The sequence below is a fragment of the Miniopterus schreibersii genome, assembly GCF_964146895.1.
Source record: "Miniopterus schreibersii genome assembly, chromosome: 15".
In the NCBI taxonomy this organism is placed as follows: domain Eukaryota; kingdom Metazoa; phylum Chordata; class Mammalia; order Chiroptera; family Miniopteridae; genus Miniopterus; species Miniopterus schreibersii.
The window spans coordinates 42,305,934-42,325,869 of record NC_138115.1 but is presented as its reverse complement, the minus strand read 5'-3'; the positions used below and the strand labels follow the sequence as shown (position 1 = coordinate 42,325,869).

Below are 19,936 nucleotides of genomic sequence, written 5' to 3'. Positions count from 1 at the left end.
GAGAAACCACTGTTCAACTGAACAGGAGGCAAAATTAAAGACTGACAAGGGCTGATTAGGATGTGACTAACAAAAACCTCCTCATTCTACCTAGCAATTCTGCTTTTTATTAGGTAAATACCCACAAAAATGTATGCATAGAAGCTCCAGGAGAGATGTAAAAAAATATTTCTACAGCATTATTTGTAATATCCTCAAACTGAAATGATGCAAATATACATCAACAATAGAATGGGATGGGAGGAGGGAGGGGAAAGGAACAGACACACAGACACACACACACACACACACACACACACACACACACACACACACACACGGGGAAGGGGACACCCCCCTCCCATGTAAGGGAATACTATACATCAGCCAAAATAAACTCACAGCTGCATGCAATACTCTGGATGAGTTTCACAAAAACTGAAGCTAGGTACAAGAAAAATACATACTTTGATTATATTTTTACTATTGAAAGAATAGGTGCAATTAAACAAGTATTTCTCTCCAAACACATTAAGTATTAAAACCAGAAATCAAAGTAATTACCTTAAAAGCCAGGACGGTGATTGCCTTGCGGAAGGAGACGTGGGTAGGCAAGTGACTAGGGGGGCTTCTGGAGTCTCGGGCACCATTCTAGTCTCTTGACTTGGGTGTGGCTACAGAGCTGCTTGTTTTGTGTCCACCAAGGTGTACATTTTTGTGTTCTCTGTGTTAATTTCACAATGGAAAAAAATGGTTTAATTTAAAAGAAACAGTAGACATGCAATTTCCTTCCTGGTTTGTCTGTCTCAGTTTCCTAAATCTGAATCGCAGCCTGCTGCTGAGCTCTACCTTTATCCATTACTCCACCTACCTTTCAACTGAATGTTATGAACAGCAAGGCAGACATCCAATAAAACCCACCATTCAAGAAACAGCAACTGCAAGAGAATTCTGGAGATTGGTCACACAACAATGTGAATGTATTGAACACTACTGAACTATACATTTAAAAGTGGTTAATATTGTAAATTTTGTATTATAATTTAAAAAAATTTTTAAAGGTGCAGTAGCTACAGATTTCATGATCTTATGGTCCTTTAGCTATGGAAAAATGCTGGCTTCTTGGTCATGGCCTAGGGACTCAAATGAAGTAAAACTCTACAAATGCAAATTCAAGTAGGTAATAATGTAATTTTGAAAACTTCACTTTATCTTTGGACTTGCTGCCTCACCTCCTATAATTTATACTACCAAAGTACTCAACTTTGTTCAGTTCTAAGATGTGGAACAAAAACAAAAGCTACTGTATCGTCTAAAACTTGGAGATGTTGATATTTAATATCCCCCTCTGTAATGTTCAGTGTTAATGATCATACATGAAATGAATTGAGAGATCCAAAGAATATTCTGAGCCAATTATCCTATATTCCAGTGTACTTAAACTACTATAGTTTTGCTTTTCTGATACAGTAAAATCACAAGTGCTGTTACATTATGGTGTTTTATCGAGGCAATCCACTGGACCAAAATGGTGTTCCCTAAAACTGAGAAAGGTGAGATCATTCCTGGTCTCAATGAGGAAATTTCTATAATGAAGACTTAACTGATTAAATACCACAACTTTAGGAAACAGGGTTTTTGTTAGAGGTGATAGGTGTTCTCCCCACTCATCCATAAAAAGTCAAGGGATTTTCATTCTAGGGCAAAAAGAAGGCAAAACAAAATGGTAGGTCGAAGCTGAACTAATCTAGCACTTCTTTTCTACACACATTCTCTAAAACCTTTGTAAAAGCGAGTAAGGAAGTGTGTTCACTACTCTTAACTCCTTTCAAAAACAGGTTTGTAAAAGACAACGCACTTAACACAAAATTTGAATTAACTTTATTTCCCCTACAGTCAACAACTTCTCCGCATTGAATTTTAAAGCAACAAAGTAAAATAAAATCCCCCAAATGACAAGGTATCAGAAATCCAGATTTAGTTACAATTTACTTGTGAAAATGTTCAGCCATTTTATTGGTCTGTAAAAGAACCATCATCTGGGTCAAAAATGAATTTCTATAAATCAAAGAATATTCTACACTTTGGAAAAGAAAATCAGCAGTAACATTCTCACGGAATATTGTAAATTACACTTTTCTTCATAAAAGGTACATACTATTCTGTACTTTTCCACCAAAAGCAGTGGTGTAAGTTATGCTTGTTTGTATAAAAAAAGTTATATCCTGTGGCAGGAAAAACACTTTCTTTCACTTTTACTAAACTGGAGAAAATGTTCAAGTCTATATAAAGTTGCCTATAAGCTGGAAAGTGAACATATTCAATCTCCATTTATATTTTAGTGCATTTTTGACAACTGTCACATCTTTTAAGAAAAATTCAAATAGCATTAAAGAGTGTTTCATCAAATGCTTACGGGATTAAAACAATATGGAGCAGAAGACAAAATCATTGTGATAGACGAAACTGTTATAAAACGAGAGAACTCTAGGCAAAGTTTACAAATCCTTTGTCATTTTGAAGAGTCACAGATAGTGAACTTTGGACACCTGTCCACTTTAACGGTTTCTTCCTTAATCTTTTACAACATGTAAACATAAGTGCTGAGATACAAACTCCATCCTAGTAACCTCAGTGCTAACCTCAGTGCTGAGATACAAACTCCATTCTAGTAAGCAACATTCTGTGCAGTTGCCATGATTTCCAAAGGATATAAATTTAGCCCTTGAATGAACAACGTATGAGATCTGCTCTGTCAAGTACCTGGTGAAAACAACTGCTAACAGCAGCAATAATACGTCAACATAAAAAACTATCTGAATCAATTAGTTACTCAGAGGTTCATATTTGAAACAGCAGCTGCTTCTTAGAGCAAACAGTAAGCAACAGAAAATGTGCATTTGATGAAACAGTCTTTGCACTGGTGAAACACGAAAATAAATATAATTCAAAGAAGTATAATTACGTTTCTAATACCTCTTTCTCAGACCTGTACTAGTTTACTGGTTCAAGAAGCTTGTATCACATTTTGTCATTTTTACTTTATATATTGCTATTTGGGTAATTAAAAAAAATGCAGGTCTTGTAAAAGAATAAAAACATTGATAAGTATGCATGTGCCAGGGACCAAATTAGAGGGTTCTTTGGTGCAATTAGTCCAAATTCTCAGATTTGAAGGATAATATGTACCAAAAAAAAAATAAAATAAAAAAAAATCTGCTGTTAAACATTTACAGCAGTGCTCTGTCTTGCTTCACGTTACAAGTCAAAAACAGCTGTTCTCAATAAACCAATTTTATTTTTGAAATCAGGCATTGCCAGGAAATTTTGTACATTAACCTGGAACAGTGATGGTTCTCTGTACCCTCTGTTGCTGTGAAACATGACGTGAGCTAAAGGCAAAGACTGGTTCTCACAAGGACAACTGCTTCAAGTTAGGAACCAGAACAGTGTTAAACAGTCTTCTTTAAACAGTCTTCTTAGATATTTTCTTGCCTTTCTTAAAAACGAGCTTATTTTTAATGTAGCCACGCTTCCTTTTCGTAGTCTAAAAACACACAAAACACAACACATGGTGTTAGTGCAGGTTCCCTACAGATTAAAAAAAATATACACACAAGGTTTACTGCAAGATGAAGAAGATTGCCTTAATAAACCCTTAGCTCTTCCTATAGCTGGACTCCTTGAACAGTGAGTACCACTAACTTTCAGCCAACTATGCTGAAAGATCCAAGATAAATGGACTAGATCCTTAGCTTTAAGATGAAAGGAGTACAAGAACATTCTTCAAGTGCATATCACATACCAAACACCTAGGGAAAAAAACCCCATAACATTCCCAGAGTTTCATAGATCTTTGAAAAATAACAAATTTTTCTTAACACTTCTGGATCCCACTAAAATACTTTTAACAGATGTTTTCTGCTATAAGAAAAAACAAATTACTACAAATGTGCTGGCAGAAATTACTGCAAAAATGTTTGCAATGTTAGAATCCTGTAAGATAAATCATATAGGCACATGTATCAGCCAATCTGAAATATCCACCAGGTATTGATAGAAGAAAATATTTTTTGGAAACAAGTAATTTAATGTACCATCAAAGCACTGTGTTAAGCAGAGGCTGAAGACTCAAGAGACTGACCCCTCAATTCAATTTTCACATTTAAATACAACCCTTGGAGATTTCAGAAACCTAGGGTATATCCTATATCATGTACATTTATTTATGATGTTCAATTTAAAACAATTCATAATTTTTTCTACCAGGGAAAAGATTGAGGTAAAAATGCAATCCTTATTAAGGTTACAAAAATTAGCTGCTGCTAGCTTGTTCACAATGTTATCTTATTATTAGCTTACTTAAGGCAAAAAGTAAAAAGTTTCAGAGGAGCTAGTTTCTTTATCGTCATTACATACGATTTCTAGCATGAAACCTTTTCTGTTAGATCCTGTAAAATGGCCCAGGTCTTTGCAAAGCATGTAAAACTGGGCTGGGCCCTCTAGGTGTTTTTTTCTCTGTGGATAGTGAGCCATGCCAAAAAGTCTTTTCTGTAGCCCTGGACTACAGTTCCTAGTGCCTCAGCCATGTCAGCTTTGCAGAGGCAGGAAAACTACCAGAATCACTGCTGTATTCACCCCACCCTAACCCAGAGTAAAAACCAGGGCAGAGAGAGGAAAGCAAACAACCAACCAGCATTCCTCTAGTTACGGTAGTGCAAAACAGAATAGAAAGCCATGGAAACCAGAAATTCAAAATCCAAGTTGTTGGCTACTAGAATATATGTTTTGGGCATATAAGACAGACAAAAAGAATTTTGCCAGGCTGGGCATGGCTCATCGGTTGAGCGTCAACCTAGGATCCAGGTGATCGGGGTTCGATTTCCCATCAGGGTGCATGCCCGGGTTGTGGGCTCGATCCCCAGTAGGGGGCGTGCAGGAGGCAGCTGATCAATGACTCTGTCATCATTGATGTTTCTATCTCTCTCTCTCTCTCCCTCCCTCCCTCTCCTTTCCTCTCTCTGAAATCAATAAAGATATATTTTAAAAAATAATTTTGATTTATCCATTCGCTATTTATCCATTCACTATTCTGGGGAAATGACGGTAAGACAAAAGAGGTCAAATTAAGAAAACTCACAATTAGTAAGACAAGTTCAATGGCCTTGTTTTTCAGAAATAGACCTTAACCAGGCTTAGATGGCTGAGGAGTAAACTGCCTTGAGACTAGCAGCATTTGCTTTGACTTCTGCACTGATGTGACTCACCAGTTTCTCCTACCACATGCCTGTCAGAAACCAGATCATTCGATTTGTCATTTGACGTAAAGACTACTAGTAAATGAATTTGATAACTAACATAGTGTCAGCTGTGACATTTAAATACAGTAGTCTAGATACAGTAATCTGTATCTGACATAGAAAGTATTCTAAATTTTTAAATTTACATATCATGCTTTTACAGTAGAAACTGAAGTATCTGCATTCTGAATATATTTGAAGTATATTTTAAGTAACGTAAAGGGATAACTGCTTCAATGATCTGAAATACAGTACCCCCTCCCCCCCAATCCATGGTTTTAGTTATCCTTGGTGTGAAAATATTAAATGGAAAATTTCAAATTCCGTCTCATTCTGAGTAGTGAGATGAAATCTCGTGCCATCTGACCAGATACATGAATCATCCCTTTGTCCAGTATCTCCATGCTGTCTGTATACACTCCCCACTTGATAGCCATTTAGTAGCCATCCTGGTTATCATATCAACTGCCATGGTATCACAGTGCTTGTGTTCAAATAACCTCATCTGACTTAATAGTAGTCCCAAAGCACAAGAGTAGTGATACCAGCAATTCATATGTACCAAAGAGAAACCCTGAAAGGCACTTCCTTAAGTGAAAAGGTATGTAAGTATAAAAAACACAAGTTTATACACAGTTCAGTACTACCTAAACCGTGCATCCACTGGAGGTGGTCTTGGAAGGTATCCCTTTGAGGGTAAGGGTTACCAGGGCTACAGAAAAGACTTCTTGGCATGGCTCTCTCACGTGAGCAATGTAAACCCAAGCACCTTTCAAGACTTAAGACTGTAACGGTCTAATAATTAGTATTATTATAAGTGCAGTACCTTAAAATACAACTTAGTATTTTATGACTACTCATTTCCCATTTCCCACAGAGGGCAACCTATATACATACTCATTTTTAGTAGGCTTTTGTAGCAAAGATTAGATCTATTTGGTGTAAGTGAGCAATAGCAACCTCCAATAATGTACTTTGTATCTTATTAAATATTTATTACAAAAGGACTGTGATAGTCTCACCATCATAATTCCTGCCTACAAGCTTTGTCATGATAATTACATTTAAAAATAATCTTAAGTGATTTTTTTGATTCGGGATTCAACCAACTTAAGCTTATTCTTTATTCAATGATTAATAAAGTAACATTATACTTTATTAATACAGAACATGAAAATGCAATATAATGCTTATTTGCTTTGACCAAAATATGAAGAACTGATCATAACTGTTATGTGTTTGGCATTCTTACTTTCACAAAGGTTCAGAAAGTGATGGCCAAAACCACATTTTCACAAATTAAGTCTTACCAAGAATTAGTAACCTAAAGCCAGAATGCCTCTGGGAAAATCTCAGCTTGGTTCAGCGATACCCACTATACATCCAGAAAAAGTTGCTGGTTGGGATATCCGAAATGCTCAGTTTGAAAGGAATGCTCCTAGCAGGCTATTTGATATTTACTTTGTATAAACCTGACAAAATGTAAATTTATTAGCAATTTTCAGTAATTATTTTTTAGACAACCAACATGACTTCACCTGATACCTACCTTCTTTGACAGATACTTCTGTTTTGGGAAAATGTTGGTGACTCGAGGTTTGTGGTCTAGTGTTTCCCTGTTATCAGGTCCTTTCACTTTATATATTCTTACAAGCCAGTGTTCTGATGTAAAGGCCTCCTCCAAATGCTTGAATTTAATGTCCTTGTTTCCAATCTCAGCATTACGTGTTCGATCAAAACCCGGGGGTGTACGAAAATCCAACTGCAAAAGTGATCATGTTGGATGTTAACTATATTGGAAAGCATTCAGTATTAGAAGGTAGTGTTATCAGAGTAAAACTCTCTCCCTTTAAACTAGGAAAACAGAATCAGAGTAATATATTGTAACGGTTCTCATATGCAGCTAATTAGATAGGAAAAAATCAGGAAGAGAGAAACTAAATGCATTAGAATTAGAATTTCACTGAATCCTTAGAGTGGAGAAACCTACAGGCATAAAAAACCAAAACAGCAAAATGAAATCAAAGCCCTTTTTATAGGTGTATGGACAGAACACTCAGAAGGAACTTCTTTTCTGCCTCAGGGTCTTACACTATCTATTCTCTCAGCCAGAAAGTTCTTCATTTAAGCTTTTATATGGCTGGCTCCTTTCTATCCTTTGGTCTCCACCCAAATTCCATCTCTTCAAGAAAGAATTTTCATTTTTACTTAAGAGATACACTTTAATCTGACATAAAATTAGGTCAGGCATTAATGTATAAGCTTATTAATTTTTTAAACTTATTTACTTTATATTACCAATTAGTACTGATTTACAAAACCCCAAACATTTCCTTGAGATTGGTGGTAGAAAAGTCTCCTCCATTGTTTTCTTATCTTCTACTCTCTAGTGCTCAAGTTTTTCTTTATTTTTAAAATTACCTGTATCTGCCACCAGGATGGAAGCTGCATTAGGACTTTATCTTATTCAGTGTGGCGTTATTTGTTAAAGAAATGCACAAGTAAGCATACTACCTCCTCCTGAGAGTGGGAACTATAAATGAAGTTTAAAAGGGCAAACCAAGGGAGAATTTATAAGGCACTAAGAGAGGAAAAACTGGGGGGAGGAGAGATTTTAAGAAGTTTTTTGGACTAAGTTTATGTTGACACAGTATAAGTGAATTCAAGTTTAAAACAAAACTAAATCTACTCTAATGAGGGAATTACATGTTCAGGCATATCTATACAACAGAAAGGTTATACTTCACGTCTTACATATTATTTTTGAGTAGGGAAGGCATCAAAATGAACACATGCTAGAAGCATGGCTTAAAACTATTGATAAACTTAAAGGAGAGAAAGAAAACTTCTTTGCTGCTATCATCAGTGAACAGAGAAACTAATCTTTGACACATTTTCTGAGGGAGCTAATTACTATGGCTTAAATGCTTCTTTCTTAACATGAGTTAGAAACTAGGCAGTGGCCTTCAGAAATCAAAACACAAAAACCTAAATCTAGTAGTAAAACTATTGTCTATTTTTTTAAAGCCACCTGCAGAGTAATTCCAAATTGATAGTGATGAACATTACCTTGATTCCTGGTGTCTGTACCAAATTAAGCAATTCTTCCTCTGCCTCCTAGTATCAACTTAACCAGAATGCAATATGGAAGAAGGCAGTTTTCACTGAAATCCTGGTGTGAAGGTTTAACTTGTACTATAGTCATGTGATCTAAGAGCCATAAAGAGCCTTACAAATCAAGTCATCAGTCCAACCCCCATTATATACAGACAAGGGAAAAAAAGTCCAGGAAAGATGTGACTTGTCCAAGGATTACATGACTTGATAGAACCAGATCTAAAACCCAAGTATTATGATAGTAAGTCCACTGTCTGTCTGCACATACATTCATTTTGTGGACCCTTGAGCTTTTATACCACATCATTCTACTTTTCTAGGAACTTCTAACCCAGATAGTCCTTGCTATCTGTGGTAAAGAGAACAGGGATAGAATGAATATCTGATGTGTCCACATAATTCAACTCTTTAATTTCAGGCTTTCCCCCACCAAGCACCAAAGTAATCTACTTAAGATCACACTGTTTCCTAAGGTGGAAGACCTCTTCCCTGGAAGAACAATGTCTTCAAAAAACATGAGGCCAAAAGGCAAGCAAAGGCTGGATTTGAGCCTAGTGTTATTATTTTGGAAAGAAATCTTTGATCTAAAATTTTTTTCCTAATTTTTCACATGTAAGTTTCAGACATCTAAATTTAATGGTGGAGGGGAGATGTCAGGGGAATCTTTAGATAAGCACATCTTTCGTTAGAGCACAACCAAACATCACCATCCTGTTTTTCTAGAGGCAAATAAGACTACTTTAAAAATATTCCTTTAAAAAAAGATTATAAAACTAATATAACTAACCTGCATTTCCCCAAATCTGTAATATGACATTTTATACATAAGGCAATTCAATAAAGTGGGGGATCCTGCTTTGTCTACACGGAATTCTCCTTGTGGGGTGAAATAGTCACTTTCCTACAAGAAAAAAACCAGAAGTTTATGTCACTTAAATGTAACACATTCAAATTTACAAGTTCCCCTATTCATTTCCCCATAAGAAACAGCTTTTAGGGTATAATCACAAAGCCATATTTAGTTACATATCAAAAAAATATTGTATCAGAGGGTTAATTTATAAATTTAAATTAAATGCCACAAAACTATCATGAGTGTTAAAAGCTGAGTCTAGAAATCATTTATAAAAAATAAACAAGAGTACCTACGAAAACACAGGAAAATAACAATACTCTTTGAGTGAGGAAAGGCAGTTAATCCTACAAAACTGTAACCATGATAGAAAAACCTCATTAATTTAAAAAGAATGGTACTAACACCATGGTTTTAATACCAGGTAGGTTCCCGCTCTCCAACTGCCCCATCCTCACCCCCAGTACTTCTTTTCAGAGTTTTCTTAAATTGGTCTTTATTTTTCCATATGAACTCTAAAATCAGTTCTTTAGTTGGGGGTGGGGAGGAGTATTTAGAAAACTCCTATAGTAACTTTTATTGGGATCTCATGAAATTTATAATTAACCTCTCTACAAAGGCCAATTTGACACTATAAGCAGAAATACCTAGTCTAGGAATTTACCTACAGAGATATTTGTACATGGGCAAAGTAATGAGTGTAAATGTTAGTTATTGCACCACTGTTTATGAGACTAAAAACTGGAAACAGCCTAAATGTCCATCAATAGGGACAGGTTAAATAAATCATGGTACACACACACACACACAATGGCATATGCTATGCCAATGTAAAAAAAAAAAAAAAAAAAAAAGAATGAAGAAAGCTCTCCATATTCTAATATGGAAAAATCTCCAAGATATATTGTGAAACTTAAAAAAAGCAAGAACAGGGTGTATATCTTGCTACTATATCTGCTTGAATAAGAATCATAAGAAAAAGTAAGTGACTACCATGGGCTATTTTTCTTTTTTGGGGGAGGGGTGGTAAAGTTATACTGTATATCCCTTTACATTTTACTTTTGAACCATGTGACTGTATTACCTACTCATAAAGTTTAAAAATACTGAATTTAGAATTTCTATATAAATGTTCAAAGGATATACCTGGGTCCATCACGTCACAATTTTAACACTGTGAAAGGAAATCCAAGTGAAAATCACTTATTGAAAAATTAAATCAAGATTAATTTAACACAAGGAAATATTATTTATTAATCACAGTTAAGGGAAAATGTCACAGCATTTACATTATTTTATTCTGGATTAGTGGTGAATCTCATTCTCATCTTTTGTGCCTTTATCATTTAAACCACAATGCTGGGTGCCCATCCTCTTAGAGCTCACAAGTAAGTGGGAGAGACATGATAGAATGTACCTACAAAACAGGCTGTATGTGATTTTGATGAGTACAGACATGGATGTACCAGAGAAGAGCTTCTGGAGAGGGGACAAATCTGTGGTGGGGAAGCTATCCCAAGAAAGGAAGAGTATAAACACCACATGTCAGATGAGTCAAGGAAAGAAACCACAGGGTAAGTTTCACACACAGCTTAAGTCGATTGATTGAGTAAAGTAGATTGGCAGAGTGGGGAAAAAGTTGACTAAGGGACAAGAGGACAGCAAAGGAAAGTGAAGTATTAAGGGGTTTACATTCTGATCAAAGGAGCTTGGAATTTATACCACTACCTTATTACAGAGATTATTATGTAGCAGTCACTATGCTGAGGCTTCACCTACATTATAACAAAGTCTCAAAACAGGACTACAAGTGAATTATTCCTGGCATTCCCATTAGTGATCATCTGAGGCTGCCTTAATCACCATTATAACACCAAAACCTAAAACAAAACCTAGTGCTCAAAGCATATAATGCTGACTGGTGAAAATAACTTACTTATAGCACCAACCTGACAGTGGCAGGGCCTAATGGATGTCTGTCTGGTTTCAAGGCCCCTTTCCTTAATCAACTGAAAGTTTTAAACTATAAAGTGACACGATCAATGTCATGTTAGACTGGGTGAGGGAATAAGACTAAGGTAAAGACAGCAATTTCCAGGTCACTGTTCTATTTCAAGTTTATGATCATAAGGGTCAGTATAACAGAGTGGAAACAATGAAATGGAAAGAAAGGGCAGAACTGAGAGGCAGTGAAGGAGTCAAAGCAGGCGTCTTGACAAAAGATTGCTTTGAAGAACGGAAGTATCAGGTATGAATTTTAAGTTTCAAAACTGGGAAAATGCTTATAGTATCTTAATAGTAAAGTCAGAGTGAGAGTCTAATTTTGGGGATAAAATAATGAAAACAAATACTATGCAATTAGCAAGATAAGAAAATTGCTTGGACACTGTGAGCTGTCTTTAACACACCTGAACTAACAGTTTCTTACCCGAATGTCTTTTGGATGTTCCCCTTCAGCTATCCTAACCATCCAGAGAAACTTGTTGATGTCATCACCAGAATAGCCAATAACCCCTCCAAAAATAACCAAAACATAATCTACGTCCAGACTCCTCATGATTTTATAGGCTGCTGTTTCATTTGAAGACATAGCTTTTCCCACCTACAGAAAAAAATGAGAATGTGTGTACTTAGTCTTACAATATGCTAAAAAAGAAAATGTACATTTTTACCTTATGATGGAATGTACCTCAGATGATTTACATGGAATTCTTTTTATTGAGATGATTTGCTATGGGTTCAACAAATTAACTGAGATTTAGAGGCACCTCACTCACTATAACCAGTTACAGCAGAAATGTCAAAATCAGAATACACGTTTTAATATTTTGAGAATTGTTTCATGAAATTAACACTTTAATATAAAAGCAGGCAAGCTTAAAAGAAACAGAATTTCTCATTACCTCAAGGTCAGGTATGACCAGCAATCTAGCTAGCACAAATTTATTCCCCTCAGTCTACCAGACATCTGATGATAATCTACAACACTAATACAAATAAAACTCATTTGGTTAACACCATCTATTTAAAATCTTTAAAAAACAGAAAGGTGATTACCTTAATTTATGTAAATTATTTAACAGAGTGAACATACTCTGAATACAGTATATTTATTTTACGTATCTGCAAATAACTATCTTAATTTATAAAACATAAAATACAAGCCAAATTTAGTGTTTTAAAAGTTTCAGATTTTGTGTAATTCTCCAATGAACTAATATCATGAGGTACCATGAGATCTGCCAGAGATAAGTTTACAACTCTGAATATTTAAATAAGTAAATACTGATCTTAAAAAGAAATATGCATAACCTGAACATACTTTATAGACTCAATGTATAAAGAGAAATTTTGAGAATTCAGCAAGCCAAGAGTACTTTCACCTACATTTATTCTTCTTAATTACAAGTGAAGCCTGATTCATAAGTAGTAAAGATTTATAACTTTGATCAGTTGTTTATTGAATTCTTACCAGTGCTATGTGGCTGTTATTCCAGGTATTATTGTCCACCAAAGTAGTTCTATTAGCCATTCCAGCTATCTGATAGCCATAATCCCACCAAGACATCACTCGGGCATGTTCATCTGTATTTTGCCTTAGCCAAAAGTAAGCTTCTCTAAAATCATCTAAGATATTCCTGGTGCTGAAAAGAATCACAATATTCTTTTAAATGAGATCTTATAAATGTGAAGAGGGTAACTTAAAATCTTGAGGTGTTCAGCCATCGAATTTATTTCACATTTTAAGGACGGTCTTCAAAAGCCTCAAAAATGGGGTTTGGGGTTGTTGGGGGCAGAAATCAATGAAGAGCTAGACTAATGTTTTTTAAACTTTAATATGCATACAAATCTCTTGGATATCTTGTAAAAAAGCAGATTCTGATTTAGTAGTTCTGGGGTGGGGCCTGATATTTTGCAAGTCTAACAAGCATCCAAATTAAGAAGCTGGGGTGGCAATATATCATCTCTTCTTCAATTTTTGCTGCATCATAATCACCTAGAGGGCCTATTAAACCACAGATTGCTGAGCCCCACCCCTAGGTTTCTGATTCAATAGGCTTTATGTGGGATCAAGAATTTGCATTTCTAACAGGCTTCCTGGTAATGATGTTACTGTACAGCAGGTCCTCTAATAATATTCCGTGTAAGTTATAACACTGATGAGATGTGATAGGAAATGAACTCTAGTTCAATCAGCCTATAATAAAACTAGTTTCATTATATGTTGTTTGGCTTAGTCACAGAACCTATCTATGATGTTGAGAACTTACTGTATACCCAAGGACCACATTTTGAGAAAAATTAATGTATATGTTATGAATGCAAAGACATTCTGGACAAGAGCATGAAATATAAGGATTGCTACCCACCATCTACCAAAGGGGATGGGGGTGGTAGGGAGAGAAAGGCTGTAAGAAAAACATGGTAGATTCAAATGCAGAGCCTCACAAACATTCTATTTTTGAATTCTTAACTATTGAGAAGAAAAAAAGGGATAGGTATAAAATCCTTTTGTAGCCAAGTTATTTCTTACCCATCATGATTGTAAGAGGCCAGGACCACACTTGGACTAGAGTAGGCATTGCTTGTGACCCATGTACAGTGGACTGCAAACATCATCAATAGCATCAGCATCAACATGGTGACAATGCTTTTTATATTAGGACCCAATCCCTCTTCAGTTTTTTCCTGTTCAGTTACATGTTTCCTGACTTTACCTGCCTGAAGATACAAAAAACTGGTTAGACAAATTCATCATTTGACTTGCTTCATTGAGACATTCAAGGGGAAAAGTTGGGAGAATGTTAATCTGCCAATTTAATTGAGAAGAAAAATGTATAACTGTCAGGTATTCTTGTGTGATACAATGTTTTCTAAAAATTAGCAAGATAGAGTCTCATGTCAAATGTGAAGGTTTCCTGGGACTATACTCAATACAGGAGGTGGTCACAGACCAAAAAATCTCCAGTAAGAAGCTGCTTTCAAACCCAGTGGTCCTTATGCTTTGCTTAAGTACAAAGGAGATAACCAAATGCCTCACTCTGGAAAGCTTTTTTTACAAAACCCAAATTCCTCATCTTGAAAATGACACTGTCCAGCTATAATCCAGACCATGTAGAACTTTAGTGTAAGACAAAAACTGCATTATCAGAATCAATCTTTCAATTTCCAAACCTCAAAACCAACAGACTTGTTAAAATTAAGATTACATTTTCAAAAACAATTAAAAAACAAAAACAAACAAACAAAAACCAGGAGAGAGAACAGAACAAAGTCATAAGTTCTAAATTGCTAGGCTAGTTAAGAAACCACAAAATAAAATATAACCACAAACACAAGTAGGTATGTGCTTTACTAGCACAAATCTGTATGAATTATATTGGACCTATAGTAAGGAAAGCTTTTCAAAGTTAATACTTATCCTGGAAAGTTTCATTGCTTACTAGTATTTTAAAACCTAGTTAGTTAATATTCAAATAAAGTTTAACATGTCATCCAAGACAAGTGCTCTAATTCTTACAAGTCTTTTCCACATCTGTACCATATATGATCTTGCTCTGTTACCTGAGAGATTAAAAGTAAATTACATGCCCTGGCTAGGTGCTTGGTTGGTTGGAATGTCGCTCAGTACACCAAAAAAACCCCAAAACAGCTGCTGGTTTGTTCCCTGGTCAGGGTGTGTGCTCTAGAGGCAGCCGATTTATGTTTCTCTCTCCTCTCTCTCTAAAATAATCAATGAAAGCATGCATATCCTCAAGTGAGGATTTAAAAAACAAAAACAAAAGTAAATTATATCAGCCAGCTGCCTATTCTGAAACTGGAGGATTTCTTTTTTAGAAAGGCATTTATTTCTTACTATTTAAGCAACCAAATTATTTTAAAAGTTTACACTGAATATGGACCTCAAGGATAAGCACTTGTGCACATGGTTTCAGAAGGGTTTATAACGCTCAATTTTATGTAATTTAGTAGAGCACTAGGCTTTTGCTCTCAAAAATAGAGGGATTTTAGATAAAACCTGACCAAAATGAAATGAGAATTCCTAGTCTGATTATATTCTACTTTCTTATTCTTAGCTAAAAGACCAACCAGAATTCAAATTTTGAGGCAAACAGTAAAGACCAACTAGAAATGTCAGTTTGTCTAAATCCTGTTTAATCACATTTCTTAATATTTACAGTTCTTACTGTGGTAGAAAAATAAGGCACATAAAATTTTTGAAGGCCTTACTTTAGATTGCCCACCTTATCATACAAATTTCCTGGGTTTCTTTTGTCATCCTCATCACTGCTGTCCTCCACAGGTGGGTTTTCCCTTTTCATGTCATCCCCCAAATAGTGCTCAAAAACATTTGAGAAGGCAATTGCAGACAGCATACAGACAACTGGAGTCAAAGTCAACATCAGCCGCACCATCACTCCAGCAAAGTAGACAGCGCTGATTGCATACAGAGCAACTGCAAAGACAAGCTCTCTTATAACATTTCAGCAAAGAAAATGTTTGAAGGAAACTGAACTAAATATTTAATACCACATTATAAACCAAATCTAAAAATAGGTATCTCATAAAAGAGCGAATTGTTTTTAAACTGACAATACTGACCAAATGATTTAATAGTCATATTTAGAAATTATAGCTGTTGACTAAATAAATACTATATATCAACAATTTAGTGAAATGTATCATGATTTAAATTTAATTATAGTTATTATGAGGAATGAGACAAATTCATTATTTGTCAATATCATCACATATTAGAAAACCCATAGTTGATGGATGAAAACATATTTGAGGAATTATATTATCAGGCAGAGTAGGTTTATAAAAGAATCAAATAAAGTCTGTGAAAAGCTACTGTCAACATCTGGCATAAAGCTTGCTTTAAAGTAAAAATAGGATGAGAAGAATATAATTCATTAGCCAAAGGAGGAGCTTGCAAATTTACTAGTAAGAGGCTTTTTAAAAAATTTGAAAGTATTTTTCCAAAACCCAAAGCCTTCCACATAATGTGCTAACCAAAGGGAAAGGCTCTACCATTCCAGGCTGAAGGATATATGACCTCATAAAGTCAACGAGTCATTTGAACTCCCTATCTCATGAAGCTAATTAAAATGTAATTTCCTGACTAAAAACTACATTTGTTATACCATGTTAACTGTAAAGCTCAATAAATTTTTACATATGCATACACCTATGTAATTACCACTCATATCAAAATATAGAACCTCCTCAGAGGACTCCCTCATGCCTCTTCCCAGTCAGTAACTGCTCTCCCTCCAGCCTATAAAAAAAGTAATCACTACTTGGACTTCTAAAGCATTAATTTAGTTTTTTTATTCTTGAACCTTTATTTTAAAAATTATATAAAAAATGTTCTCTTTTGTACTGGCTTTTTAAGTTACCCATGCTATTCTTTTATTAATAGCTGTGTTGTATTCCATTGTAAAAATACATCAGAACTTATTTATCTATTCTATTGCTAATAACCTTTGGAATGTTTCTAATTGGGGGCTATTATGGATAAAGTTGCTATGTGCATTATTAAACATGTCCTTTGTTGGACATATGCACTCACTTTTCTTGGGATTAGGACTGCTGAGTCATGAGGTAGGCACTATGTTTAAGCCATATCTTTGTGAATGACAGAATATTAACATGGCCTTTTTCAGAAGGACTGGTCTGCATAACAAGAATGTCATCCTTTGGTTAGAACTCATGCAGGTGCTATTTTTTTCTCTTGACTTCACTATGGAATCACTCATGGTCCAGACCCAATGCTTATATAAATTCAAGTCCTGGTACTACAAATTATTTACTTGTGTGACTATGTGTATGTTGCTTTTTTTCAGTTTCAGTTTTTATCATATGCAAAACAGCCACAGCATAGTTTTTGTGATGACTGATCAATGAAGTCTTTGGTATCTGCCTACTTTGCCCATTTATATTTTGATGTTAGATCCAAGAAACTTGCCTTGAAAAACAGTTTGTATTTTATAAGTCTTGTTAGTTGAAAATTTACACAAATCAGTGAAGACGGCGTTTACTTAAAGGTGATTCTTACTCAATTACAAAATGTACTTTGCACTGAAATGTCAATGATGGACACTCCTGCAAACTTCTTTTTACTTAATCAGATGTAACTTAGAAAGTTAAGACTATACTGTAAACATTATAATTTTCAATTCTTAGCCACAGTTTATAATAATAACCTCTCAGAAAACATAGTAAACTGAATGAAAATGTTCTACACTAGTCCTAAGTTAAAACAGTTAATAAAGTATATATAATGCAAATTCACTGGATTTTTCTTGCTTAAGATTTATGCAAAATGAGAGAAGAAATTTATCTTGACTATGCAGTCATGCAAAGAACAAAACTTTAAAGTGAAGTGATAATCTCAACAATGAAAATAATTGTTCTAAATCTAAGTATTAAAAAATCTCTTACCAAATACTCTTTCATCGTTGATATTTTTAATGCAGAACCATAGGCCTGCTGGGAAGGTACACACAAGAATATGTAGATCAAAGAAGAAAGACACCCAAGTCGTAGGTTGATGCTCAGATACTGATGCAATAATTGGAATATGTATTTTTGCATACCTGGTATTTAAAAAAGTTAATATTTAAAATTAATTAAAATCCTTTTTAGATGAAAAAATTTTCTTTGATTGTAAATATGGTTCCTATTTTCCATCCCTTCTCACTTAAAAATATATTCCAACATAACCTGTTGTACTGGATATAAATGTGGTCCACACTGATAAAATTAGTAAGCCATCCCTAAAATTGGGAGAATTATCTAAGGCTATAGTACTATAAGTAATGATAGCTCTGACTTTTAATACAAAAATCTTTGCTCAAATAGGAATTTGTTCTCCTTTTTAACTTAGCACCTCCTAAATTTCACCTTTTGTACTTATTACTAGCAGAAATACCTTATCCAGTAAGATATAATATTGCCACAATACCTTTCTTAACAAGGCAATGGTCTAGAGGCAGGTGAGGGAAATGGAAAGGACAGGAGAAATTATTCCTGAAATGCCCTGAGATTCCAAAGTAGTCCATTCAAGTTCAGAAAGCAAGAATAAGTATGACTGGCAAAAATTTAACCTAGTAATTAACCTAATCAAAATAACTGTCTACAACTGGGGATTTTCCTCAAACTCTCTGGTGATCCACTTGCTGATCTCTTCAATTATGTGTCCAAATGTTAGTTTCAGTCACTGGTACATATTTGCTTATGTCCTTTAATTAGACCTTTTGGTATTACATCAAAAGGAAGGCCCACTCAATAAACTGTGGTAGGTTTTTTTTATTGGGCCATATAGGGAGTAACAAAAAGGAACAGTGGGAAGAGAAAAGAGGTAAATTATCAACAGATATTTCTCATCCTTAGGAAAGCAAAGTTTTATTGACTAGTTGTCTAATTTAAAATTAATTTTTAAATTAATTTTTTCTAATAGCACTTCTATAAAACACAAATATTCTCTAGTATATTTAATAAATTAAAATATCAAGAAATGTAGATACTGTGGCATTAGAAAAAAAATAAAAATTTTTTCTTCAGATTTACAGTATATGGGCTTGTAACATAGCACCCAGCCTTAATGATTAAAAAGGAAATATTACTAATAGATGGAAACTTTGAATACACTGGTAAAAATAAAAATAAATCATTAAAATTGCACAAATGTTATCTGACAAACAAAACTAAAATAAGGAGTTGCCCATGCAGAACAGAAATAATGACTTGCGTATCATACCAAAGGTGAATTCCAAACAGGTATTAAAACAAAATACAAGGGATTCAACATTTACTAGTATATAGTAGATACTTTTAAAACGTTGCTCCAGTCTGATGGAGATTCTGATAATATAAGAACAGAGGGGAAGAAAAAAATGTATTTTAATGAGGGCAAATAAGTTATCTGCACTTACCCAGTGTCCCACAATGAGTAAAACCTGCCACTCCATGGTGCAATGTAACCTTAAAAGGAAAAATGTAGAGGAAATCAGTCTGCCTTTTAAAAATTGTTTTTGTTTGTTTCATCGGTTTTATGTTTACTGATTATGATGAATTAATTTAACGTAATATTTTAAAATTTTCAGTTTTATTTTGTAGATGACAACATATTTCACAGGGCTAGCAGTCAAGATAAAATGTTAGTGATCAAAGAAAAATATCCATTTCCAGAGAAACGAAAGTTGATAGATAAAAACTGTAGGGAGTTTTCCAATTCTCCCTTAAACTTCAAGTTGACTAGTAAAATAAAGCTATGACAGTAAGAAAGCACTGGATAATATTAAAAAGGAGGAGGTGTCTAAATTATCTAATACAGTATGCCAAATTTAGACGAATGATGAAGATGATTTTAATCATTCATTCTATTCTCTCCTGTCAATTCTTCATGATTTTATGAGCTAGGCTGGTACATTAACTTAACAGATGGAATATCTTTAGAAAGAATTTGACTTGTTCTAGGGACTAGTGAAGTCAGGATCAGAAAGTAACACTGACTAGTAGACTGTTTAAAAATAGTACAGAGAAGTACCCACACAAGAGGGCAAGCATGCAGTAGGTTAACATTGGAAGCTTTGAATTTTATACAGTTTGGACCTATTCATCTATCAAGAGGACACCTGAAAGTGGATTTACCAGATGTTGAAGCAGCAAAATTAAGATA

The 19,936-nt window shown here is 34.6% G+C and overlaps 1 protein-coding gene across 1 annotated transcript in view; it reads right to left on the bottom strand.

Annotated features, from left to right (window-relative positions):
* Positions 1 to 1,837: 1,837 nt before the first annotated feature.
* Positions 1,838 to 19,936, bottom strand: part of STT3B (STT3 oligosaccharyltransferase complex catalytic subunit B) — a 67,185-nt gene continuing 49,086 nt past the window's right edge. Inside the window, exons 8-16 of the mRNA XM_081159259.1 lie at positions 19,191 to 19,239; positions 17,698 to 17,852; positions 15,495 to 15,706; positions 13,784 to 13,971; positions 12,722 to 12,893; positions 11,678 to 11,851; positions 9,184 to 9,297; positions 6,829 to 7,041; positions 1,838 to 3,526 (exon numbers count right to left, since the gene is read on the bottom strand). Of these exons, the coding sequence (XP_081015385.1) occupies positions 3,446 to 3,526; positions 6,829 to 7,041; positions 9,184 to 9,297; positions 11,678 to 11,851; positions 12,722 to 12,893; positions 13,784 to 13,971; positions 15,495 to 15,706; positions 17,698 to 17,852; positions 19,191 to 19,239 (1,358 nt within the window). The 3' untranslated portion in view covers positions 1,838 to 3,445. The remainder of the gene's footprint in view (positions 3,527 to 6,828; positions 7,042 to 9,183; positions 9,298 to 11,677; positions 11,852 to 12,721; positions 12,894 to 13,783; positions 13,972 to 15,494; positions 15,707 to 17,697; positions 17,853 to 19,190; positions 19,240 to 19,936) is intronic.